The following is a 27,897-nucleotide window of genomic DNA, read 5'->3' as shown; positions in this document are numbered from 1 at the left end:
TGGATCTCTGTAGCCACTCAAGGCATAGTTTTCCTACACTGTAAGTTGTTATTATCGCTGGATGTTGTCTCTGGGCATATCTTGGATCTGGCCTATTCACTGTAAACCCTTTTGTTTTGTTCTGGAATCTATCTTGACAGTAATTCGTGTCTGTGGGCCAGATTAACCATTTTTTCCAATCAGAATTAGTTCTGTTGTAAAATATGTTTTACGTCTCCCTCCTCATCTGTAGTGCCATTACTATCAGGTGTGGGTTTAGGTATGGACAGTTTGTTTGAATCTTGTATCTTAGCTATGCCAAGACAAGAAATTTGTTGAACAGTGTCATTTAAAAACATTATTTGTTCTGGGATGAGGCAGCCTCTAAATAAGGGTTCTAATCCCTGCACCTGCCAGTCTTTTGTCCCCCAGACAGTTTTTGTCTCAATCTTGTCTCTCCAAAACTCAAAACCTAATGTGGACAGCTGAGCATAAAAGTCCGCAGAATAAATTTGCTTGGTATTAGTCAACATATTTTTCATTCCTGTCTTATTCACATTTTTAAAGTAAAAAGTTTCTGTGTTTGTGACATTAAAACCTGAGAAGGATGGAAACTTTTCATAGAATGTTTTTGAGCTACCCTTCGGTGGCGTGGCACAATGTTCCCATGGATTATAGAAAAAAACATTTCTAGGGTTTGCAGATATGTGCAAATAATGATTACCATAATGATTAAAACAATACATTTGTTCATAATCCGATGAACCTTCTAAGTATTCATGCTTTGTGAATTTTGCAGACATTTCTAAGTCTGACATCATATTATTGACAGTCTCAAAGTCCCAATCATCAGAAAATGTGCTGGGTAAAATGAAGTCACTCAAGGAAACCTTGAATTGGTGTAGAATCTTCAACACCTCAACCGGACCATAGATGTCATAATCAGTTCTGTCCCATGCTATACCACCTGGTATAGGAACAGCTTTGATGTTTACTGATGACAGGTCTCTTGATATCAAAAGGTTTTTGTTCCACCACTGAAGTGTGACGATCAAGATCCTGGACAAGCATTCTAGTACCAAAAAGGATTTCACATGGAGTGATTCCACCGAGAGAATTTCTTGGCAGATTGTTAAGACTACGTTGAACACTTATTAGATGTTTGACCCACCCATCACCCTAGCCTAATACCCTCGCCATTATAGATTGCATTATGTCCTCGTTCCACTACCGCATTTCCCTCAGGATGGAATGGACTTGAGAACCGCAATGCAATGCTCAAGCTGGCCATTGCCTCTTTGTAAGCTCGAGAGATAAACTCAGGAACCTGGTCAGAATGTAGCGTGCTGATTTGTGTATGTGCCGATAAAGACTCGCAAATCTTTTATAACAGTTCGGTCATCAGCTGAGCACAGGGGCCACACCCAAATGAATCTTGAGCAGGAATCCACTGCGACCATGATATATTTATAGTTGCCATCCCTTTTTAGGGGACCACAGTGGTCCAGGTAAACAAACGCTAATGGCTTATCTGAAATTAGAAGGGGCGTCTGCGCCGGACGTTTCACTGTGGAAACCTTCATTTGTTGGCAGATTTCAAAGTCTAGTACATAGTTTCTAGGTTGTTTTCTCATGCCTGGCCACCAGTATCTCTGTTTTAATAACGATACTGTCGCAGAAACATCTGCGTGTGCAGAGGCGAGCCCTTCATGTGCTGCTAAAATTAGTCCTCATCTATGTTCAATTTTAGGAATTACTCTATCCCCCACTCCAGGGATTCGAGCAAAAGGAACATTATGTGCATGAGTTATATAGGAGTACTTGAGTGGAAAGCCTTTTGGGAGTGTTTTACCACTGTCTTTTACTGAAGCAGTGACAGCTTGCATTATTTCACGATCTATTTTTATTTTTGAACGAGTGATAGCACAGCTGCCTTCGCGGTTTCATCAGCCAATGAATTCCCTGCAACGTGAACGCCATCATGTTGATGACTCGGTGTATGAATCACGTGAGTCTTTTGTAGTTCTTTCTGTAATAGACCAACTTGTTCCCAAAGCAACTTATGCTTGATTGTGCCACCTTCTGCGTCTTTGAAACCGTTTTGAACCCAGTTCTGCAAATATTCATTGTAAGATTGAATGCAGTAATACGAATCGCACACTATGAGTGTGAGGAATTCACGATCAGTATTTTCAAGCGCCATCTTGAAAGCCTGTAGTTCAGCTCGCTGAGCTGTACAGTCACCGAGAGATTGAGTTTTTGTGACCATGGGTCGAAAATTTCCATCGCGCCAGCGACCTTTAACAATCGCTGTACGATTTGGGGGTTTCTGGTTGGCACAGGTAAGAACTTATGACAAGCAGGGACCCTCTCCTCTAGTCAGGGCAAGGGACGTACTCTTTAAAATAACCCCTGCTCACCCTCTAGGTTGCGTGGCGTGAGCAGACAAGGCTAATCTCAGAGTGTTATCGATTAAGCATTTGTAATCACACACAGTAACTCAGTGACAACACCACACCAGGGTTTGTATCAAAATAAGTATTCTTTATATGTTAAAAGACTTAGCATGATGCTTTGTTGGGATCACTGACATAATATCGAGGGACATATTATCGACTATCAAGAATATCGCTGCCAAAATATCTACAGACAGAATATCGAGTTTGTATCTACAAACAGGTAAGTACAACAATAACGAGTTAAAAATATCAATTACTAAAATAAAGTTTGTAAAAATATCGACTTTATGAAAAACAATGTTAAATTAAATTAATATTAAAAATTAATTACTGAAATATACTTAAAAATACTTAAATTAACTTATAATAATTAAATAATTAATGAAAGTTATAAAAACATTTTTTACATCATATTTGTTAAAACATATATATATAGTAACATAATATAATTAAATAATATACTATTTTATTACCGTACAATAGCGCAAGTGTAAAAATTACTATTCCCACTCCAGAGAGTGCAACAGTAGGGAAAGTGTTGGATAGCGTAGGGATAAAAATTACTATTCCCACTCCAAAGAGTACAAAAGTAGGGAACGCGTTGGATAGCGTAGAGGTTAAAAACACTATTCCCACTCCAGTGGGTGCAACAGTAGGGAAAACGTTGGATAGCGTAGGGGTAAAAATTACTATTCCCACTCCAGTAGGTGCAACAGAAGGGAAAGCATTGGATAGCGTAGAGGTAAAAATTACTATTCACACTCCAAAGAGTGCAACAGTAGGGAAAGCGTTGGATAGCGTAGGGGTAACAATTACTATTCCCCCTCCAAATAGTGCAACAGTAGGGAAAGCGTTGGATAGCGTAGGGGTAAAAATTACTATTCCCACTCCAAATAGTGCAAAAGTAGGGAAAGCGTTGGATAGCGTAGGGGTTAAAATTACTATTCCCACTCCAAAGAGTGCAACAGTAGGGAAAGCGTTAGATAGCGTAGGTGTAAAAATTACTATTCCAACTCCAATGATTGCAACATTAGGGAAAGCGTTGGATAGCGTAGAGGTCAAAATTACTATTTCCACTCCAGTGGGTGCAAAAGTAGGGAAAGCGTTGGATAGCGTAGGAGTAAAAATTACTATTCCCACTCCAGTGGGTGCAACAGTAGGGAAAGCGTTGGATAGCGTAAGGGTAAAAATTACTATTCCCACTCCAGTGAGTGCAACAGTAGGGAAAGCGTTGGATAGCGTAGGGCTAAAAATTACTATTCCTACTCCAGTGAGTGCAACAGTAGGGAAAGCGTTGGATAGCGTAGGGGTAAAAATTACTATTCCCACTCCAAAGAGTGCACCAGTAGGGAAAGCGTTGGATAGCGTAGGGGTAAAAACGTACTATTCCCACTCCAAATAGTGCAACAGTAGGGAAAGCGTTGGATAGCGTAGGGGTTAAAATTACTATTCCCACTCCAAAGAGTGCAACAGTAAGGAAAGGGTTGGATAGCGTAGGGGTAAAAATTACTATTCCCACTCCAGTGGGAGCAACAGTAGGGAAAGCGCTGGATAGCGTAGGGGTAAAAATTACTATTCCCACTCCAGTGAGTGCAACAGTAGGGAAAGCGTTGGATAGCGTAGGGCTAAAAATGACTATTCCCACTCCAGTGAGTGCAACAGTAGGGCAAGCGTTGGATAGCGTAGGGGTAAAATTACTATGGCCACTCCATTGAGTGCAACAGTAGGGAAAGCATTGGATAGTGTAGTGGTTAAAATTAATATTCCCACTCCCGAGAGAACAACAGTAGGGAAAGTAAATATCTATAAAAAATTAATTAAAATGTAATATAATATAATAATTAACCTATTAAAATTACTAATTAAAAATTAATGATCACAATTAGTTACCTATTAATACAAATTAATTACTAATTAACAAATCATTATTTAACAATTAAAAATTAATTAACAATTAATTCTAATTAAATACAATTTAATAAATTAAATTATTTAATTAATTATAAATAAATTACTTCCCACCCTATTCCCCTATAAATCCACAACCCACTACAGAAAATAAAATAGTAAAATTAACATAATTAGCAATTATTCAAATAAATTAAATTAACTGTCAATTAAAATTTAATGAATTACACATAAAAACGTATTTAACATTTAATTCTAAATAAATACCAATAATTAATTTTACATATTTAATTAAATAAATTGCTTCTCACCCCATTCCCCTACGAACCCACAACCCGCTACAGAAAATAAATTAGTAAAATTAACATAATTAGCAATTAATCAATTCTTTAAAATTAATTGCCAATTAAAATGTAATTAATTACCAAATATAAATTAAATTACAATTAATTAAAAATTAATACCAATAAATAAATTAGCATATTTAATTAATTATAATTAAATTACTTCCCAACCTATTCCCCTATAAACCCACAACCATGCTACAGAATTAAATTACACAAAAATTAAAAACACTAAATTCATTATTTTAAAATTATTTATAACATAAATACACACTTTTCACACATATGATAACATAAAAAACACTATAAAAAATTATATTATTAAAAATTCGATATTTTTCATAACCTATTTTATATACTTCGATATTTTAACTTTCTATATTTTAAACATTTGATATTACTTCACTTACCTTAAAAACTATATTTTTGCTGTCTATATTCTGTCCATTCGATATTTTGTCCAAACTATATTAAAAACTCGATATTATGTCCAATCGATATTTTGGACTCGATATTTTGACTGTTTACTGCTTTGTTGATCCGGGGGCACTTCTTTGCGGCATCCACGCCGTACATGGAGAGGGGGCGCCTGAGTGCGGCGGCAGTACGCTTCAGAGGTACGAGACGTACCCAGTGCTCTACGTGCCGCAGCCTGTTGATGACAGCGGCAGGGGGCACATCGATCAGGATGATGTGAAGGAGAGAAGCGAAGCCCAAAAGCAGAGTCAGGGCCCTGCGTTGCGAGCTACGTCTCGAGGATGGCAGAAGTCGCGTTGCGCGGGCCAGGCAGATCCGTTCGTTGCGAGCTACGGCTCGAGGATGGTAGAAGTCATGTTGCTCGGGCCAGGCAGGTCCGTTCATTGCGAGCTACGGCTCGAAGGTGGCAGAAGTTGCGTTGCTTGGGCCAGGCAGGTCCGTTCATTGCGAGCTACGGCTCGAAGGTGGCAGTAGTCGCGTTGCTCGGTCCAGACAGCTGGGCACAGGGTTCTCAAAGTGCGAGGTGAGTTTTCACGAGGCGCACACAGCCTTCTCCTTCAGCGCTAGAGGGAAGGCGGCGCTCTCAACAGCTTTTCTCCAGGTAGTTAGAGTCCACTGGTCCTGGGACTCCGTTCAGTGGGCAAGCTTACACACAAGCCCTTGGAGATATTTCAAAAATGCACAAGTTGAATAAAGTCACTTCAGTCTTTTCCTCTCCTTTCACAGCAAGGCAACCACTGCAGGCCAATCCCCAGGTCAGAGACAGTACTCCTCCTAGCAGCTTTTCCAGTTCCTTCTTGTCGGGCAGAGGTTCTTCTTGTTTAAGCAGGATCTGATTTCTTAGGAGCAGGGCTCCTATTTTTATACACAAATAACAACAAAAGAGTGACTACTAGTGTAACCAAAAGGCGGTTGCACTGAGCAACAACAGACACAACCAGTGTTTGTAAAAGGAACCCTCACTCACCGACCTGGTCGGTGACATGCTTCATCATAGGGTTCCACCAGAGAAGCCGAGTGCTTCCCGGGTGTGCTTCTATGCCTGGTTTACAGCGGGGCAGGATGATCAAAGGCGTGTGTGCACTAGTGATCGAAGTGAAGTGAGATTAAAAGGTGTTTGGTGCTAACCTATCAACAATTTTATTAAAGGCTGACCAAAGGCCGTTAAAAGGGGTGAGACGTGTCAGGATTCGCTACCGGTTGTCACGCTAGCTGCGTGAAAATAGGGAAATGAGGAAGTAAAGAAGAAAACTATATATCCCATGATTCCTGACAGTGGCGCTTAGCGTAGAACGAGTATGACGCGCCGGAAGTCAGATAAAGCCGACAGAACGAAGACCAGCGCTGCCGATAATTCCCCATTGCTAGTTGAGCAACACTGCTGTTCTTGGTTCATAGGACTCGGTGATTGTACGGAGTTCACTCTTGGCCCCCAGACTAACCAGGATTTCAAGTATCCTGCAGTATTTTGGTGATGCTCCTCTGTTGGATGAGACGCCTTTCTGCGTTCTCGTGCAGAGTAGAGACGGCGCCCGTAGTGGCGTTTGGGCAGCGTGATCTCCCTGTTGGAGAAACTCCTTGCTGATTTCGTGCAGGGGGGGTAGTGGCTCCCGCGACTTTTGTATTGATGCTCCTCTGTTGGATGAGACGCCTTTCCGCGTTCTTGTGCAGAGGAGAGACGGCGCCCGTAGTGGCGTTTGGGCAGCGTGATCTCCCTGTTGGAGAAACTCCTTGCGGGTTTCGTGCAGGGGGGGTAGTGGCGCCTGTGACTTTTGTTTTGGTGGTTTCTTGAAGATATATGGCATCAGAACTTTACTCAGTGTAAAGATAGTGTTTAAGACTTTAATAAGCACACCTAGAGTATAGCTGCCGATATATAACTTTTCATATGACTTTCATGTCGGAAGAGATACAGGATTGTATGTCTACGCAAACTACTGCCAAATTGATATTTCAGTAGCCACACGTTTATTTTCTTCTATGATTTTGAGGAGAGAGAGTGCATGGTAGAGGACTAATGAATAGCGCCTAGACTGCAGTAGACTCTGTGACAGTCTGGAACGTGTTGCAGCTCTGACCCTCTCTTGCATAAGGATTTCAGAGCATTTATCTTCCTTTACAGGTAGGAACTTCTGGTATTGAGGAAAGAGAAGGCTAAGTGGGTAGAACAGGAAGAGAACCATTGAGTCAGGGTTTTGATTATATGTTCTTCTCGCCCTTACAGGTCTCCCTCCCCGCAGTTCCCTCCCCTTCCTTTTTTCCCTGCTCAAACCAGACTTGAGTAAATTCAGAGGTGGGCCCCCATTGAGCATCAACACAGCCCTGAGGATTCGGATCTCGGACGGCCTGACAAGACGGATGTAAACTAGTCCTGTAAAGTAAATAGTGGCATCCGATTTATGTAATTAAAAATTGGTCAACATGTTTAGGCGCACCCTAACCTGAGGAACAAATCAGTGCAGTACAACTCACGGTTGTACCGGGAAGGTCTTGCGTGGATTCGGAGACCATTCGAACGTGCAATCAAAAATAAATAGGAAAAACAAGGGCAATTTTTCCCCATTTCTTTCCCTTCTTTCCCTGCTTTGACCGTTCTGGTGGGATGGCCTCCCTAGACATTAAACAAAGGGGTAGGGCACATTAGGACAAGTCTTTTGCTACTAGCTAATTATGTTGAAAACATTATTAAATTATAAGTAGGGCTCCTTGTTTTATGTTTTTACAGATTTTTACAGATAAATACAGACAGAAAAGTATTTATTTTCCGCTCTGTATTTATTTTAAAGTGTGGATAAATACGGAAATTGGGTTATTTTTTGAGCAATTCTAAATGCTGTCAATGATGAGTACTAGGCCAATAGGTCTGTTGTTCTAAAAGTAAAAGGGTGAAAACAATAAAAGACTTTTAGTAAAGAACTTTTTAAGAGCAATATATATGCTCGAATAAGAAAACTTGCACATTTTAATATATATAGTTTATCATCTAAGAGTGTTTACATGACTGAAAACGGTAAGTCTTTCAGCCATGATTGCATATTTAATATTTAAAAAAACTTTGAAATTCACTGAAAAAACCATAGGTTTCAGACATGTTATAATTAGGAATTATCATTTAAAAAACCCTTGAAATGCACGGAAAAAACCATAGGTTTCAGACATGTTATAGTAAGAAATTAGCATTTAAAAACCTTAGAACTTCACTGAAAAAACCCTAGGTTTCAGGGGTGTTATAGTTAGCTGGACATTTCACTCATACAAAACCATTGAAATTCCTCCGTTATAGTTAGCTGTACTAAGTATAACTCACGCGCCCGAAATCCACTGCTGATGATGTCACATATTACATCATTTATGACATGGTCAGAGACATCACTGATGACATCATGCATGTGACAATCAGATACACCTCATCATACACTAGTATATCCTTTGATCACTCACAGTAAAATTAGAGTACCATATTTGAATCCATTGACAGACCAATAAAACTTTCTAAAAACCCACTCAGTGATTCCTAGATCTACACACACATCTAAACACTTGCCTATAGATTCACTCATACATGCTAACAAAGATCAATAGAGCACTATTAAATATACTTATACACCTACATCGAAATTACACACCCTATTCACTTATGCAAACAATTGATCATACTGACATTTACTAAGCTACACACTTATACAAACACCACTTTATTTATTCATATCGATAAGAACTCATACTTAGTGTGTTATAAAATCACTATTACAAGTATACAGTTTTCGATACAGTCACTCATACAATCACTGAGTCTTATGTTTACTTATTTATATACAATAACTGTCACATACATTGCCTTTTATATTTCTAGTTTTTGGACATATATCATTGAGAAATATATTTACTCATCAGCACACCCATAAAGAGATTCACTCCCCCAAAACAACTGTTTTCACATACAGTCTTAACCTCATATATGTACTTAATCAACTATATACACATCTTTAGACATTTAGACACCTTCCATCCAACTACACACACATTCATTCTCTCATACAAATACTCACTTAACTAATTAATAACTATTATAGAGTTTCACATACCTAGTAACCAACGTATGCAGTAGTTTACACAAGACACAGAGTGAAACAAATATTCACACAGTTAAATCACCATATTGTGGGAGGGCCTCCTGCCTCAAATTTGGAAAAACACCAAAATCCTTCCTCTTTTAAAAAAACCTACGGCAGACCCTGAGGTGATTAGTAATTATAGGCCCATCGCCCTCCTGCCCTTTTTCTCCAAAGTATTGGAGAAATATGAGAATGAAGCGATTACAAATTTTGCAGAGGCCAATAATCTCCTTCACCCCAGTCAATCGGTCTTTAGAGCCAACTTCAGCACAGAAACTGCCCTGCTGGAGGTTGCTGAGACGATTAAAGCCACGTTAGATAGAGGCGGGAGCGCGGTTCTGGTGCTACTCGACCTTTCCACGGCCTTATTTATTTATTTATTTATTTTTAAAATTTATAAAGCGCAACATATGCCCTTGGGCGTCTTGGCGCTAAATACCGTCCCTCACAAGCGACTTGCAAAGACTTGAGGAGGGCTGGTTTGGAGGCTCGGTGTTGAAATGGTTGACATCCTTTCTCAGTATCCGCTCCCAAACAGTCTGGGCACCACCTTTTTCAGCAGAAATTCTGCCCTTGAATGTGGGGGTCCCACAGGGATCGACTCTCAGTCCCACGCTGTTTAATTTGTACAAGGCCCCTCTTGCCCTTCTAGCCAAGAAGCATGGCGCTATAATAGTGTCATATGCGGACGACACTCAATTGTTGTTCACGTGCGAGATCGGCTCTGATTTTGATGGGACCTGTATGAAGAACAGCCTCTTTGAGATCTTCTCATGGTTTAACTGTAATCAATTAAAATGCAACTCTGATAAATCAGAGATCATTTTTTTGGCTCCCACCCACATGAAGCCTGGCACTCTTGGTGGCCTCAAGACATGCCCCACCCCCCCATTGTCTGAGGTCACTACTGTGAAAAATCTGGGGGTCAAATTGGATTCTGCGCTCTCTATGAAGGTGCAAGTCCAAGCAATGGCAGGTACATGTTTTGGGACTTTGAAAATGCTGAAAAACTTCCTCCCACTTTTTACAGTCTCTCACCGTAAAACAGTTGTCCAGGCCTTAGTGATATCAAGACTGTATTACGTCAATTCTTTATATCTAGGACTCCCTGAGTATACACTGGGTCGTTTGCAGATCATTCAGAATATGGCAGCCAGGGCCATTTTTCTACCTAGGCCCTGAACACATACCTCTAATCTCTTGTCCTCCCTTCACTTGCTTCCAGTGCAAAAAAGAATTTATTTCAAAGCCTTAGTTCTGGCATGGGATCGGTCCCCATATCTAAGGGAAAGATTTCAGCCTTATATGCCTCAGCGCTCTTTAAGATCTTCTACCCAGTGCCTGATCTTGACTCCAAGGATCAGGCTCTCACGGATAGGAGGAAGATCTTTCCAGGTAGGTGTATCCCGACTCTGGAATAACCTCCCTCCCTTGCTGCGACAGATCCCAGACCTTCTGACTTTTAGGTGAAATCTGAAGACGTGGTTTTTCCAGCAATAGGATTTTCTTGCACTGTGATTCAGGGTTTATGTTTGTTAGTGGTTATGGTGGTCTTTTCCCAGCGTCGGGACACTCTTTGGAGTAGCCGCGCGCTCTACAAATTCCAGATAACATAACATAACATAACCTGTTGCCCATGGCTGTCTTGGGATCCAGAGGCCCCACAATGTCAATACCCACCCTTTCAAAGGGGGGAAGACCACAGGGAAAGGCTGGAGAGGAGCCTTGTTCTTCTTCCTACTCTTACCACTTGCCTGGCAAGTCTGACAGGTCCTGCAATGAGTATCTGAACTCTTGCGCATTTGGGGCCAATGAAAGTCGGTGGCAAGCCTTTCGAAGGGCTTGTCCTGCCCCAAATGTCCTGCTAAAGGTACACCGTGAGTGAAACACAGTAGGAAAGCTCTGAAGCACTGGGTACCACAAGCACACCGGATGACCCAGGCTCAGCAAACTTAGGCTCACTATACAGGAGACCATTCTCCCAGTAGATCCAATGTGATCCAGACTGATCACCTGCTTCCTGGTTTGTGGCCTGTTTCCGCAAACCCTCAAGAGAAGAGCACTTTTTCTGCTCCTCACAGAACTCTTCCCTGGAGGGCCCTCCTTCTTGCTGGCAATGGGTCAGCTCAGATAGGTCTCCCAGTTCAGCAATTATCTCCCCTGTAGGTTCCAGGGCATCCCCTTCAAGGTCTGTATCCTTCTGGACCGTGTGAACTTCGGGGGCTGGTTTCCCGCGCTCGTACCTCCTTTCTTAAAGGCAGGTACCTGGGCCCCTCTTTCAGGCTCCAGGTCCTCTTGAACACCCTTACTGGCTGCCATTGACCGAGTGGTCACCCATGTCCACTCAGGCAGACCCAACATTTCCTAATGAGACTTTCTCTCCACCTTAGCCCACGGGCAGTTTTCCAAGTCGTTGCCTAACAGACAGTCAACAGGCATGGCTGGCCTCACAGCTACTTGAAGGGTACCTGAGACCCCCCCACTCAAATGGAACCTGAGCCACCTTACAGTGGCTCTTTGAGTTGTCAGCGGCAACTACAGGGAAGTACGCATGGGGAATTACCTGCTCCTTAGACACCAGCCGACAACTGACAGCTGTCACACTGGCTCCGGTGTCTCTCAGAGCCTCCACCCTCTGCCCATTGATGGTCACCCACTGCCGTTATTTTTTAGTGTTATCAGGCAGCTGGGTCCTGGGGACCACCTCACAGTCTCCTAAAGTGACTAGGGACATTTTTGTGGGATCTCACCCACCTTGGGCACCCATCTCCTCACCCAGGGCTACACTAGCCATCTGCCGGGCGGTGCACCAGTGGGTGCTGTTTTTTTTCTCAGTGGTCACTTGGGATCATAGAAACAGTGACCCACCTCGCCACACTTAAAACAATTTGGGCGTCCCTTATAAACAGGTTTATCTGTCGGGCCCCTGGTTTCTTCTCAGGAGGAGGCTGGGAACCCTTCCCTTTGGGATTACTTTGGGGCCCTTTCTGGAAGTCCCTCTGTTTACCCTTATCCCCCCCACTCTTCTGCTGAGCACCCTGCCCACCTGTGGCAAAGTCTCCCACATGTCCCTTGTGGACCCGGGTGCTCACCCAGCAGTCCGCCTCCTCAACAAGCTTCCTAGGATTAGTCAGCTTACTATCAATCAGGTGCTGGCGTAGCTCTAGAAAACAATTATTGGACAAGTGCTCCCAAGCAAGCAAATCATAGAGTGCCTCAAAATTATCCACTTTGCTACCCTTCACCCAACCATCCAAAGCTCTGCAAAAGAAATACACATATTCCACCCATGTGGTAGACTCCAGTTTCTTGCAATTCCTAAATCTTTGTCTGTACAACTCTGGGGTCAAAGCATCTCTGGACATTAGGGCTCCCTTCGTGTGGCCATAGGACACATGATCCTCCGTTCAAATTATTATACAAATTTACTAAAAAGTGACAAGTTGATTTACCTAATTTTAGCATTAAAATTTGGTAATTACTTTCCAGGCTTAAGGTGACTAATTCTTTTAGAACCAGGGTATTTGAGACGTATATCGTTAAACCCCCCTTCCTTCTCCCAGAGGATGATGGAATAGCCTGAGGGAAGTAGGTCTTAAAGCCCTCCAAGTGAATTGGGGTTCTGAGCCAGGTCTCTTAGAGGCATATAATATTATGTACCCTCACCTCATTCAACCACTTATCATTCGTACTCTTTGAGAGTTGGCCCGCTATATTCCAAAAAACTATGTTAAGTTTCTGGAGTTTCGGGTATTTCGATTCATGACTGGTTGTAGTAGATCGTAAATGTAGTTCAAAATTAAATAAATGGGCTGTTCGGGCATCCCCTAACAGATTTACATTTAGTTGGGGAACCTCCAGATCTATTATATGTATAGGGTCTAAACTACCTACATGTTGGCCAACAGATTCGGATAGCTGTGATTGGTGATCGTAAACAGCCTTTCCATTCTGCTTGCCCAGTCGTTCTACCTTTTTACTACTGTCTGATTCCTGCTCCAGTCATTCGTTATCATCAAGTCCCGAGAGGATATTAAATCTATTGTAAGTAGGTATGTAATTGGGTACCCACTGGTCTTTTGTAGGGTTTTTCCAATTAATATGGGGGCTGCTGAATCTTTTAGGAGGGTAAAAAAAATCCTAATGGTAATATTTATCCCTATAGCATCCACTGTTGTATTAGACCCCACTCTCAGTATCTCGTTGACCAGCGGTGGTGAACTAAATGTCAGGACTATACAATCTCCTGTCAGGACCTTTTCTTGCGACCCCATCCAGCGTACACGCCGTACCATCTTAAAGTTCTGAAATAGATCTCTATGGAGTCCCACCCTACTGCTCAGCCAATTAAGGGCCCGATGTAGGTGGCCATTACCGGTTGGTAACGGCCGAATTCGTCCGTTACCGACCGGTAAATGGGTCATTGAGATGTAGGGGAACTTTTTTACAGAATCGGTAAATTTAATCAACCGGTAAATTTACCGATTCTGTAAAATACCGAATCGGTAATTTTACCGATTCGGTAAATCTCACATGTAGGTGGCACTGCAAACAGTGCCACAGGCCTTTAGGAGTCGGTATTTTACCACCCAATCCAATTGGGTGGGGAAATACAGAATCCAGGTGTGCATGCACATCTGTGCATGCACACCTGTGCCATGTGACACACAGACATGCCCTTAGGGCATGTCTGTGTGCCACATGGCACACATGCCTGTAATTGGGGTGCCAGAGGGTGTCAAAGTGACACCCCCTGCACCCTTGCAAAATTCGGTATTTACAGATGTGGTAAATACCGATTAGGTAATGCTCATTGATTCCTATGGGCTTCAATGCCCATAGGAATCAATGGGCATTACCCATTCGGTATTTACCGAATCGGTAAATACCAATTCCTTCCGATTCGGTAATTATTTACCTACATCTGCCCTCCTCTTTTTTACCACTTCTTAAATACCGATTTGGTATGAATCGGTATTTAAGAAGTGGTAAAAAAGATGTACCTACATCGGGCCCCCCGTTTGTGGAATGCTCTTCCCTCCGACATAAAGATACAACCTTCGTTGTCTTAAGGCCTTTCAATAAGCTTGCTATGTGGACATTTTTTGGGTTAGGCGCCTTTACGCCCTTTGGGCTTAGTAGGGCATTATAAGACGGACTTCATTCATTCATTCATGTCCATGTTTCCTCAGTGGGTGATTCATTGTTGGGGACATTACCCAAAACGATGATATAAGGGGTAGCGTGTGGGGGCAGGTCTCAATGCATACCCGGTGCCGATATATCATCCTTTGGAGCCTTCGGAGTGTAAGCTTGCTTGGGCTCAGACAGAATGTGTGCGGATTGAAGGATGCGTGGATTTGCTTGTGGGGTGGGTATCTTTTTACTAGTAGTCCTTTTCGCTGCTTCTAAAAAGGATTGGGTCTTTTTTCCTATTGAGGGTTTATTTACTGAAATAGTCTGTGAAACAGTATCTGGGTAAGAAGGTATGCTTTTAGTTATTCCTTTTCTGAGTAGAGGATCTATAATTTCTATGTGTGTCGACAAATTAGTAGGATACTCAGTGTTATTTATGTTTGAACCTAATGTTTTATGTAAAATACTCAAGGTACTTTCTATATTTCCATTCATGATGTTAACAGATCCAGCCTCAATCTTAAGTACATATCTAGTCGCTTCACTAGGGATGTCAGGGTTTGGATGTCGGGCTTACAATCACAATGACTTGTTATCCTAGCTTTCTGCTTCGCTGGGGTTTTTTGCCGGTCTGCCCGTTTTTTCCCTTGATTCAAATATTTTGGTGTTTTTTTCTGTTTTGGCGGGGAATGTATTATAATCGGGATGACATCGTTCTGGGCATCGACTATTCCATTATCACTTGGTTTCTTCTGCTTTTTTTGGGGAGGTTGTGTGGGGGAATCGTTGGTGATCTGTTCTAGGTCATCGGAGTCAAGTTGGATACAGCCGTTAACTTGGAGTGATTTTTTCTCCCCTGAGGTCAATGAGTGAGTTGCCTCTTTTATGGGCGAATCTTGACTAAGTCTTGATGATGCCCCTCCAATTGACTCCTCTACAGATAAGATCTGTTTGTCTAAAACACCCACAGCGCCTGTTAGGTAGTCTAATATGGTTTGCTGGGAATCTAGGCTACTCTTCGTGCCCTTTGGGCTTACTAATTTCCTTTTACCCGTATTTTCTTATAGGTAATCTTTGTCTTACAATGTGCTATGTTCCTAAATGGGACACCTAAATGGAAAGCTAAGAGAGTGAGCCCAGCGCAGCCTCCTCCGGGCTGCGACGGGCGCGGACGGGCTCGCCCTTTGCCCGCGCCGCGGTGGTCTGCGGCTGATTATGTAGGCCTGGGGGCCGGGGGCGGGGGGCGTGTCTCTGGCCTCTCGCGAGACCGGGCTGCCTGCTGGGGTGGGAAGTCCTGGGCAGCGCGCGGTCCGCGGGGCAGAAAAAACGAGACACCGGAAGATGGAGCAACACCACAGTCCAAAATCCCACAAACAGGTCAGCCAAAGTTGCGCAGGACTTTAAAGGGCAGTAACACCACCTCCTGCAATCTTCAGTGTTACTTAGTGTCCAGTAAAATAAATGTGTAGCGGTGTGGTTAATGAGAGAATCACTAATAGAAAAAAGAAAACAAGACTCAGTGAAGTGCAAGAGACCAAATTGTCTCAAACAAGATAAAAATGAGCTAAGACTCACATACACAATTTGACCCTTTAATCCAAAATTATAGCTTGCCCAATATTAAAAACAAAGCATGTTATATACCCGTTCTAAGTAGGCCAACATGTTTAATTGCCTTTATTTCTATACGGAAATTTCGTCAGGGCTCTGAGGTCATAGATCTCCTCACTGGACATCTGTCTGTATACATAGAGTGACAAGTGGGAGCCACGGGCCCGTGTACCCGCGTACCAGCTCCCACGATGTCAGGGGATGTGTATTTCTTACACTATATCCCATTTCAAAGACAGCACAACCGTTGCTTATATGTATTTATTGCGATTCCACAGCTGTCTTAAATTTGGTAACAGCGAAGAATGTATGCTAGTGTGTATTTGGTGACAGCGCAATGTGGATGCTGGCGTGTATTTGGTATCAGCACAGTATGTATGCAGGCATATTTGTAACAGCACAGTACGGATGCTGGTGTGTATTTGGGGACCACGTAGTATGGATACTGGTGTATATTTGGTATTAGCGCAGTATGGATGCTAATGTGTATTTGGTAACAGCGCAGTATGGATGTTGGTGTGTATTTGGAAACAGCGCAGTAAAGATGCTGGTGTGTATTTGGTAATAGTGTATTATGGATAATGGTGTGTATTTGTAACAGCGCAGTATGGATGCTGGTGTGTATTTGGTAACAGCGCAGTATGGATGCTGGTGTGTATTTGGTAACAGTGCAGTATAGATGCTGGTGTGTATTTGGTAACAGCGCAGTATGGATGTTGGCATCTATTTGGTAGCTGCGCAGTATGGATGCTGGTGTGTATTTAGAATCAGCGCAGTATGGATACGGATGTGTATTTGGTAACAGCGCAGTATGGATGCTGGTGTGTATTTGGTAACAGCGCAGAATGATGCTGGCGTGTATTTAGAATCAGCGCAGTATGGATACGGATGTGTATTTGGTAACAGCGCAGTATGGATGCTGGTGTGTATTTGGTAACAGCGCAGTATGGATGTTGGTGTGTGTTTGGTAACAGCGCAGTATGGATGCCGGTGTGTATCTGGTAACAGTGCAGTATGGATACTGATGTGTATTTAGTAACAGCACAGTATGGAACCTGCCGTGTATTTGGTAACAGCGCAGTGTGGATGCTGGTGTGTATTTGGTAACAGTGCAGTATGGATGCTGGTATGTATTTGGTAACAGTACAGTATGGATAACTGATGTGTATTTAGTAACTGTGCAGTATGGATGCTGGTGTGTATTTGGTACAGCGCAGTGTGGATGTTGGCATGTATTTGGTAACAGCGCAGTGTGGATGCTGGTGTGTATTTGGTAACAGCAGAGTATGGATGCTTGTATGCATTTGGTAATAGTACAGTATGGATACTAATGTGTATTTAGTAACAGTGCAGTATGGATGCGGGTGTGTATTTGGTAACAGCAGAGTATGGATGCTTGTATGTATTTGGTAACAGTACAGCATGGATACTAATGTGTATTTAGTAACAGCGCAGTATGGATGCTGGTGTGTATTTGGTAAAGCGGAGTATGGATGCCGGTATGAATTTGGTAACAGTACAGTATGGATACTAATGTGTATTTGGTAAGAGCGCAGTATGGATGCTGGTGTGTATTTGGTAACAGCGCATTATGGATGCTGGCGGGTATTTGGTAACAGCGCAGTGTGGATGCTGGTGTGCATTTGTAACAGCCCAGTGTGGATATTGGTGTGTATTTGTTAACAGCGCAGTATGGATACTGGCGTGTATTTGGTAACAGCGCAGTTTGGATGCTGGTGTGTATTTGGTAACAGCGCTGTATGGATACTGGTGTGTATTTGGTAACCGCGCAGTGTGGATACTGGTGTGTATTTGGTAACAGCACAGTATGGATGCGGGTGTGTATTTCGTAACAGCGCAGTGTGGATGCTGGCATGTATTTGGTTACAGTGCAGGGTGGATACTGGTGTGTATTTGGTAATAGCGCAGTATGGATGCGGGCGTGTATTTGGTAACAGCGCAGTATGGATGCTGGCGTGTATTTGGTAATAGCGCAGTATGGATGCGGGCGTGTATTTGGTAACAGCGCAGTGTGGATACTGTCGTGTATTTGGTAACAGCACAGTGTGGATGCTGGCGTGTATTTGGTAACAGTGAAGTGTGGATACTGGCGTGTATTTATAACAGCGCAGTGTGGATGCTGGCGTGTATTTGTAACAGCGCAGTGTGGATGCTGGTGTGTATTTGGGTACGGCGCAGTGTGGATGCTGGTGTGTATTTGTAACAGCGCAGTGTGACCGGCCCGACGCTTGCTGAAGGCGGTCGCTCCCTTCGCCCCCAGCTCCTGATTGGTATCGTTCACTGCGATCTTGCACAATTTGTATTCGCATTACTGCCGCCTCCTACACAGCATAGCGCTGTAGTGCGAGTGCCTTTACAAAACATCTAAGACATTTGTAGCGCTTTTGGGGTGATTTAATACGGCGCTTTAAGTCGCGCTTTCACAGCTGTTGCGCTCTGTACCGCTAGGTTGACTGTGCATTGCCTGCTTTAGAATAGAGGAAAGCCATTGTTGATTGTCTGTGCCTACCTCCAGTTTCGTTTTCATTTCGCTGCCGCCATTTTACTGATTGTTGTGGTGCCTCAGAGCCCGTCCCCCACAGCCCGCCCCACCTCCCAGCTGACCCTCCCTCCCACGGACTGCATAGCCTGCTCCCACACCCGTAAGCGCTGTGACCGGCCCAACGCTTGCTGAAGGCGGTCGCTCCCTTCGCCCCCAGCTCCTGATTGGTATTGTTCACTGCGATCTTGCACAATTTGTATTCGCATTACTGCCGCTTCCTACACAGCATAGCCCTGTAGTGCGAGTGCCTTTACAAAACATCTCAGACATTTGTAGCGCTTTTGGGGTGATTTAATACGGTGCTTTAAGTCGCGCTTTCACAGCTGTTGCGCGATCCGTACCGATAGGTTGACTATGCATTGCCTGCTTTAGAATAGAGGAAAGCCATTGTTGATTGTCTGTGCCTACCTCCAGTTTCGTTTTCATTTCCCTGCCGCCATTTTACTGATTGTTGTGGTGCCTCAGAGCCCGTCCCCCACAGCCCGCCCCGCCTCCCAGCTGACCCTCCCTCCCACGGACTGCAAAGCCCGCTCCCACACCCGTAAGCGCTGTGACCGGCCCGACGCTTGCTGAAGGCGGTCGCTCCCTTCGCCCCCAGCTCCTGATTGGTATCGTTCACTGCGATCTTGCACAATTTGTATTGGCATTACTGCCGCCTCCTACACAGCATAGCGCTGTAGTGCGAGTGCCTTTACAAAACATCTAAGACATTTGTAGCGCTTTTGGGGTGATTTAATACGGCGCTTTAAGTCGCGCTTTCACAGATGTTGCGCGATCTGTACCGCTAGGTTGACTTTGCATTGCCTGCTTTAGAATAGAGGAAAGCCATTGTTGATTGTCTGTGCCTACCTCCAGTTTCGTTTTCATTTCCCTGCCGCCATTTTACTGATTGTTGTGGTGCCTCAGAGCCCGTCCCCCACAGCCCGCCCCGCCTCCCAGCTGACCCTCCCTCGCCCACTCCACCATCCATATATGACAGATGCTCCCACGCGCTGCGGTCGCGCCCCATGCGTGCCGAAGGTGCGCCAAAGGTAAGCCCGTCTACGCCCGTCCGAGCCTGGACCGCGCCCACCGCTGGAGTGTATTTATAACAGCACAGTATGAATGCTGGTGTACATTTGGGTACAGCGCAGTGTGGATGCTGGTGTGTTTTTGGTAACAGCGCATTATGGATGCTGGTGTGTATTTGTAACAGCGCAGTGTGGATGCTAGTGTGTATTTGTAACAGCGCAGTGTGGATGCTGGTGTGTATTTGTAACAGCGCAGTGTGGATGCTGGTGTGTATTTGGTAACATCGCAGTGTGGATGCTGGCGTGTATTTGGTAACAGCGCAGTGTGGATGCTGGTGTGTATTTGTAACAGTGCAGTGTGGATGCTGGTGTGTATTTGTAACAGCGCAGTATGGATGCTGGTGTGTATTTGTAACAGCGCAGTGTGGATGCTGGTGTGTATTTGTAACAGTGCAGTGTTGATGCTGGTGTGTATTTGTAACAGTGCAGTGTGGATGCTGGCGTGTATTTGGTAACAGCGCAGTGTGGATGCTGGTGTGTATTTGGCAACAGTGCAGTGTGGATGCTGGTGTGTATTTGTAACAGTGCAGTGTGGATGCTGGTGTGTATTTGTAACAGTGCAGTGTGGATGCTGGCGTGTATTTGGTAACAGCGCAGTGTGGATGCTGGTGTGTATTTGTAACAGTGCAGTGTGGATGCTGGTGTGTATTTGTAACAGTGCAGTGTGGATGCTGGCGTGTATTTGGTAACAGCGCAATGTGGATGCTGGTGTGTATTTGGCAACAGTGCAGTGTGGATGCTGGTGTGTATTTATTCTACTCAAGCACACAGGGTTTGTTTAATTCTTTTCACAAGCACACTGGGTGTGTGGTTATTGTTTTCACAGGTTGATATTTCGTGAGGCTGAATCCCGGCCGCCCCAGCCTCATCCTTGTCTTCCTCGGCACATGTTGTCTGCTCCTCTCTGACCCGTCTCTGTTTTTCTTTCCACAGAATGCTTTGGTCGGACGGATATAAAGGCGGACATCGTGCTTTTAGTCCATAGTTCTTTTACTGTACAGATTTGGAGCTTCAGCCTCTTCATGTCCTTCTTGGAGGTGTTGAGAAGCTTCCACATGTCCCGGGACTCGGTGCAGTTCAGCCTGGTCCGGTTCGGCATTGATGCTCGGATAGTGGTCCCCTTCACCGACTCCCTCAACGTCAGTGTCCTGATTGACTCTCTGCGGACCTTGGAACGGATGGACATTGGGTCTTATATTGGGGGAGCCCTCTCCTTCGTCAGACGGGAGGTGCTGGTCGAGAGCAGGGGGGCCAGAGCCCACGTGCCCAGGGTCCTGGTCCTCGTTTCAGATCTGTGGTCAGCGGATGATGTCACAGGTCCGGCGCTGGAGCTCCGGGGCGCGGGGGTGGAGGTCTTTGCTGTCGGTGCGTGGGATGCGCAGCGCCCTGAGCTGGAGGCCATCGCCAGCCCCCCGGCTGCGGCCCACGTGTTCATAATGAAGAACTTGGAAGAGCTTCAGCAAATCCTGCCGGAGCTGACCGAGTCCATCTGCCTCAGGGTCCAGCACAAACTGAAAACTATACAACACAACCTGCTGGTATAAAAGGGACACACTCCCGCTTCTTTCAAGGGACACAAGGTGGGGGTCCAGGTACAGCTCTGTAGTTTAGAATAAAAGCGATAGAACACACTTCACAGCTAATATTTACCATTTCATGACGAGGCGCAGGGAGAAGGGTAAATCACAAGAGCCTCCCTTGGGTGTCTTTCACTCTCTCCACAGCCGTAAATCCCGCCCTCGGACTTCCGGCAGTGGGGAAGGAAGACACAGGGTGGTGCCAGAAGGAATAATGGAAGGCAGTTAGTTATCTCTCACTGCATTGCATTTAAAAAACAGTGTGCGTGTGATTTAAAAGGGATCTTAGCGCCTTTTTCAAATTTCAGGGAGTTTGCAGAACTTTAAGGGCCTCATTTGCGCCCTCCTTGCGACACCAATGATGCTTCATATTTACAGTATGACGCATCATGGCGCAAGGAGTTACAGATACGTCAGTATTTCTGACGTATCTGTAGGCGTAAAAGTGACGCATTGCTGGAGTGTGTCACAAAAGTGACGCAACTCAAGCAATGTATCCTTTCACATGGGGCAAGCCGTATGTGAAAGGGCCTGCATCAGTCTTACGCCTGCTGTGAGGCATGCGTAAGAAATTAACACATTTGTGTCCTAGAAGTAGCGCAGTGAAATCACATAGATTTCACTGCGTCACTTCTACGACCCTTTCTTGCGTCAATACGCCCCCTACATTCATTATACCTGGTGCAGGTATAATGTTGCGCAGGCGTTTAAAAAGTGACGGATCTACCGAGATGCGTCACGTTGTAAATATGGCACAACAAGGCACATTTTTTTACACCACTGGTGCATCAGAAAAAGTGACGCACTGACAGCATAAAAGTGACGCAAGGGCTCATAAATGAGGCCCTAAGGGTTTAGGATGTCTGGAGAAAGTTGGTGGAAAATCTCACAACAAGAGCACATTTATCGAGCGTGAGTGGCTGTTTGCACTGCTATTCGTGTTCTGTTGCATTCTGCAATATTTCTTGAGGCAAAATGCAGCCTCTCGTTCATTTTGGACACAAGGGGCATTTTACTCTAATAAAATAGCACTAAATGAAGAACTACTTTTCTTGTGTCATTTTGCATAATCCTGTGGAATCTTTTAGGTAATTCTGTGTGGCTACGATGCATGGAGTTACACGAGTTATGCCCACCCCTAATGTCAGCACCGAGAATAAAAAATGAAACTTAGTCAGAACAACCTAACTTGGCACCCTACCTGGGACCCCTAATAGTGATTGTCCAATCCGAAACCAGAATCTTCTGACTCATCAACTGCATCTCCTGATTCATGTTCCTTGTTGTTTACCAGCAGATAATGCCCCCTCCTTACTCCACCCACTGAGAGATTGAAATAGAATAAAATGACCCAATTTTGGATTTTAAGTGTCTTTGTAAAAATGTTCCTATCTGGAGGCCAAACACTTTTACCACCCTGTTATGTCTGGCTTCCTGATTGGTCGCGTATTCTACTTCTTTGTAATTTACCTTTGAGTTTACCACTCTCATTTTTGTAGTGCTTCTGCCATTTTATATTGTGTTGTAATCCACCTATATTTCTGCTTTGTTGCATTTCAGTGTTTATTTCTAAATATGCGCCAGCTGAAGGGTGTTTAATAAAGAATTAAGCAAAACCTTCAAGTGTCCATGTTTAATATGAATTGATGACACCGATCGTTATTTGCATGTATTTAAAGTTCTGATGCGTCACGTGCTTCTTCTTTACATGGTTTATGTCACTTCACAGTGAGCGGGAAACTAGCGCAAGATGTCCAGGTTTTCTCTGGTACCACTCTTTCAGACTCGGATCATCCATGGGATTGTGGGCCATGGTCATGCAGTTCCATGGGAGTGTGGACATTGGTCATGCAGGTCCATGGGAGTGCGGGCCTTGGTCATGCAGGTCCATGGGAGTGCGGGCCTTGGTCATGCAGGTCCATGGGAGTGCGGGCCTTGGTCATGTAGTTCCATGGGATTGTGGGCGTTGGTCATGTAGCTCCAGTCTACGCTGCCTGTGTTTCTGTTTGTTTTATCCGCAGTAATGCTCTCTCATGACATCACAGAACTTTATGTGATGGGGTCCCTAGAGGTTAGATCTGTCCTGAGCTGCTCACTACATCTGCCCCCGTGGGTCTATTAATCTACTTCTACTTTCATATTCTGCTTGAGAAAGTCTACAGTCAACCTACAGGTGTAGATCTAGCCTGCACTTCTGTTCTCCTTGCCACCCACACGCTTGTCTTTATTTTTAGTCTTCCTGAGGACTATCCCCATGAGATTTGGACTCATCACATTTTTCTTTTCTCGTTTTCCCTGAACTTGTTAAAGGTCTCTCGGGGCAGGGGTGGGTCTCCTCGTTTATCCAGGGTTTAGATTGTGGAGTTTGTTGTATTACATACCTCTCTTGCATTTGTTATAAAGAAAGTAGAGCTTTAGAGTAACCCATAATGTGCTACACTTTAAGAAACACAAACTTTTGTTAAGTAATATATTGACAGACTCAACTTTTACATCCACACGGACAGTCATTGCGTGTGTGTAGGTGAGCAGATGGTATTTCCATAGCATGAACCTCTCCAGCTCAGCTATCAGGATCACCGCCTTTGGAAACACGATGGACCGTCTGACAAGAGAAGGATGGGTGGACGTCAGTCTGGCGGACAGGGCACTCCGCTACATTTGTGGGGTAGAAACATGTCTGCCAAACCCTAAATCAGGCCCTAAGCCTTTCTTCTGTTGCCTCAGAGCGCCCAGTGTTGGGCAGCGGGGCAGAGAAATGGCACCAGCTCCTCTACAGGTGAGGCCTACTCTTACCTGCATGAACTGTTTTGAAATAATTCCACTAATGTTCAGACTGTGGTTTTACAAGATCCTCCTTCAATAAGTGGATGAGTGGTTTATGATCAGTCACCAAAGGACACCTCCAGAGCTCCTACAACAGCCCACTGACGCCAGAGGTCTGTATAAGGCAGAGGTCAAAGGACAAAGTTCAATCTGGTGTCATCACAAACATTACATCGGCCAGTCCCATCAGGACCAGACTGGGGAACCGGAAGCAGTCATTGCAAAAATCCTGAAACCAGCCTGCCCCATTCATCTCCCGCTCTGTCTGTCTGTCTGTCTGTCTGCACCTATCCAATCTCTCTCTCCTCTCTCTCCCTGATCTCTTTTGCTCTACACACCTGCTTCCACTCCCTTCACCTCTCAGTCTGTCTGTTAGTCCCGTCCAGTCTCTCCTGTCTGCCTCTCTTTGCTCTCTCTGATCTCTTTCTCTCTGTCTCCCTCTCCCTCCATCCCTGCTCCCTTCATCACTCACACTGTCTGTCTGTTTTCACCTATCAACTCCCTCTCCCCTCCCCTCTCATCTCTTTCTCTCTCCCTCCCCTTCTCCATTCATCTCTCACTCTGTCCATCTGTTTTCATCTATCCACTCTCTCTCCCCTCTCATCTCTTTCTCTCTCCTCCATCCCTGCTCTTTTCATCTCTCACTCTATCTGTCTGTTTGCACCTTTCCATTATCTCTCTCTTCTCTTGTCTCCCTCTTTGATCTCTGTTTCCCCCTCCCTCACCCCTGCTCTGTTTCTTGAAGCCCCCTTTGCCTGCTGCAGCTCACCTCAGGCACCAGGAGACAGTGACAGAGGCACCATGGGATGCATTGCACAAGTCTCCTGGGAAACAACTGGCAGGTGAGTCACTGGCCAATTTGGCATTAGAGAAGGGGCCCCAGACACTTGTGTAGCCCTTTGTGCAATATAGATATGTAGCTCTAGCCTAGCATTCCCTCATTGCACTTTGACTCTACATCTGTGTGGTATTAAGGATGTGGGTGCAAAGGAAAAGAAGCCAGCACGGGGCGTTGTGACAGTGCCTGACTGCCGCCCCGAAACCCACCTTTCCGTATGGAATTGGCCGAGCGCCGTCGAGAGGCCTCCTTGGCGAGGCTCCTCTCCTATGATCGTAACAGCCGAGCAATCACACTACCACAGAGAGACACCACACAAGAGTAGGTTTAAGAGTCTTTATATAAAGAATAAAGGCAAGGTTCTGCAGCAATGTGTACAGGGGGATCGAGGGATCCCAACAGAGTCTCAATGTTCGGGGAAGGGGGTAGCGGGACAGTCTTGGTACCAGCTGGTACTAGGAAACCCTGCGCACAGCTCTCAATCCTCGAGCTGGGGGGTGCCGGGAGCCGCGTCAGCGTCAGCAGGGCTCCGAAGATAGTTCAGCGTGGGCAGGCCGCGACAGCGTCAGCAGGGCCTCCGAAGATGGTTCAGCTTGGTAGAGCCGCGACAGCGTCAGCAGGGCTCGGCGGATGGTTCAGCTTGGTAGAGCCGCGACAGCGTCAGCAGGGCTCGGCGGATGGTTCAGCTTGGTAGAGCCGCGTCAGCGTCAGCAGGGCTCGGCGGATGGTTCAGCTTGGTAGAGCCGCGACAGCGTCAGCAGGGCTCAGCGGATGGTTCAGCTTGGTAGAGCCGCGACAGCGTCAGCAGGGCTCGGCGGATGGTTCAGCTTGGTAGAGCCGCGACAGCGTCAGCAGGGCTCAGAGGATGGTACAGCTTGGTAGAGCCGCGACAGCGTCAGCAGGGCTCAGAGGATGGTACAGCTTGGTAGAGCCGCGACAGCGTCAGCAGGGCTCAGAGGTTCCAGGTTCCAGAATTCTTATCAGGATCAGCCGCGACGAGGTCAGCAGGGCTTCGACTCCCAGATACAACTGATTTCCTGATCCAGGGCTGGCCCAGATATAGGACTGGAGTCCTTTGATGTCCGGACCCTCGCGCCTGGGGGTCAGATGGGCTGGGATGAAGGTGTCCAGACACCCAGCAGGGGGGTGGAGCCAGCGCCCAGGGAGACCGGAGGGCGATCGATACCAGGCGTCCGGGGACGGCTGGAGGGCCATCGAAACTCTTCTCCTCCGGGATCCGCCAAGTGGCCACTTTACCACCTGGGTTGATCTTGGTGCCACGATGTTGGGGCTTCGCTGCGGCCTTGGCCAGGGTCAGGCCGAGGCCACGTGCTCGGGACGTGATGGGCCCAAGATGGAGTCGGGCCTGAAAGGGTGACCCGGGGTGGTGACCGGACCTGCAGAGTTGGGGCGAGCCGGGTTCGCCGGGTTCCAGAGGGGGAGAGCCGGGGTTTGCCAAGGGCGGCTCTCGTCGAGAGTTCGTTGCGGGGGAGTGTCCGGAGGGCGACAGTGGGTCGATGGAGGGCCGATGTCGTCCAGGGTCCGCCATACGGGAGGGGTAGGACCACGCCACGAGGCCGGGTCCAACACACGTCCCCTCCAGCTGAAGGCGGGGAGAGTCACCCATCTTCTTGGGGATTTTCCTCGTCAAGGCGGAAGAAGCGGGACAGGCCGTCAGCGTTGGCGTGGTCGTTGCCAGGGCGATGTTCCACAGTGAAGTCCATCCCTTGGAGGGAGATGGACCATCGCAGCAGCTTCGGGTTCTCTCCACGCATTTGCATCAGCCACCGCAAGGGCCGATGGTCGGTCAGGACCCGGAAGTGGGTGCCGAAGAGGTAGGGCCGGAGTTTCTTTAGGGCCCACACGGCGGCGAAGGCTTCTCTTTCTATGGTGCTCCATCGTTGTTCTCGAGCCAGCAGCCGCCGGCTGATGAAGGCCACAGGGTGGTCAACCCCCTCGGGGTTGACTTGCGACAGGACCGCCCCGATGCCGTGCTCTGAGGCGTCGGTTTGGACCACAAACTCTCGGCTGTAGTCGGGGGCCTGGAGCACAGGGGCGGTGCACATGGCAGTCTTTAGAGTCTCGAAGGCCACTTGGCACTCGGGGGTCCAGTGCACCTTCTGTGGCAGTCTTTTGGAGGTCAGTTCAGTGAGGGGCCCCACAATACTCCCGTAGTCCTTTATGAAGTGCCGATAATATCTAGTGAGTCCCAGGAAGGCTCGGACTGCTGTCTGGGTGGCCAGGGGCTCCCAGGCCATGATGGCGTCGATCTTGGGTTGGAGGGGAGCCACGTGGCCACTCCCCACTTGGTGCCCCAGATAGGCCCGGACCCTTGGCCTATCTGGCACTTGCTGGCTTCCACTGTGAGTCCGGCCCGCTGGAGGGCCGTCAGGACCTCCCAGAGGTGTCTCAAGTGTTCGTTCCAGTGGAGGCTGTACACCGCAATATCGTCCAGGTATGCGACACTGAACTCTTCTAGCCCCGCCAGCACTCTGTTCACTAGTCTCTGGAAGGTAGCGGGGGCGTTTTTCATGCCGAAGGGCATCACCTTGAATTGGAAGTGGCCATCGGGGGTTGAGAAGGCAGATCGCTCTTGTGCACCACGGGTGAGGCCGATCTGCCAATATCCGTCCGTGAGGTCGAAGGTGCTGAGGTACCTGGCGGCCCCCAGGCGGTCGATCAGTTCATCGGCCCGGGGGATGGGATGGGCGTCGGTCCTGGTGACGGCATTCAGCCCCCGGTAGTCGACACAAAACCGGAGCTCTGGAGGGGCGCTGAGGGCGGCGGCTTTAGGGACCAGGACAACTGGACTGGCCCAGGGACTGTCTGAAGGCTCGACCACTTCCAGGGCTAGCATCTTGGCAACTTCGGACTGGATGCAGGCCCGGACTCGGTCGGGCACTCGATAGGCCCGGTGTCGCACGGGCGGGCTGTCCCCAGTGTCGACATCGTGGACACACCACTGTGTGACCCCAGGAGTGAGCGAAAACATGT

The 27,897-nt window shown here is 46.3% G+C and overlaps 1 protein-coding gene across 1 annotated transcript in view; it reads left to right on the top strand.

The window, feature by feature from the left end:
- LOC144770001 (collagen alpha-1(XII) chain-like) overlaps positions 1–21,206 on the top strand; it is an 85,248-nt gene extending 64,042 nt beyond the window's left edge. The window contains exon 5 of the mRNA XM_078654194.1: positions 20,596–21,206. Within this exon, the coding sequence (XP_078510320.1) occupies positions 20,596–21,206 (611 nt within the window). The remainder of the gene's footprint in view (positions 1–20,595) is intronic.
- The last annotated feature ends 6,691 nt before the right edge of the window (positions 21,207–27,897 follow it).

Source organism: Lissotriton helveticus, chromosome 7, assembly GCF_964261635.1.
Source record: "Lissotriton helveticus chromosome 7, aLisHel1.1, whole genome shotgun sequence".
Taxonomy (NCBI): Eukaryota; Metazoa; Chordata; class Amphibia; order Caudata; family Salamandridae; genus Lissotriton; species Lissotriton helveticus.
The sequence above is the reverse complement of the archived record's forward strand: the minus strand, read 5'-3'. Positions and strand labels throughout refer to the sequence as shown.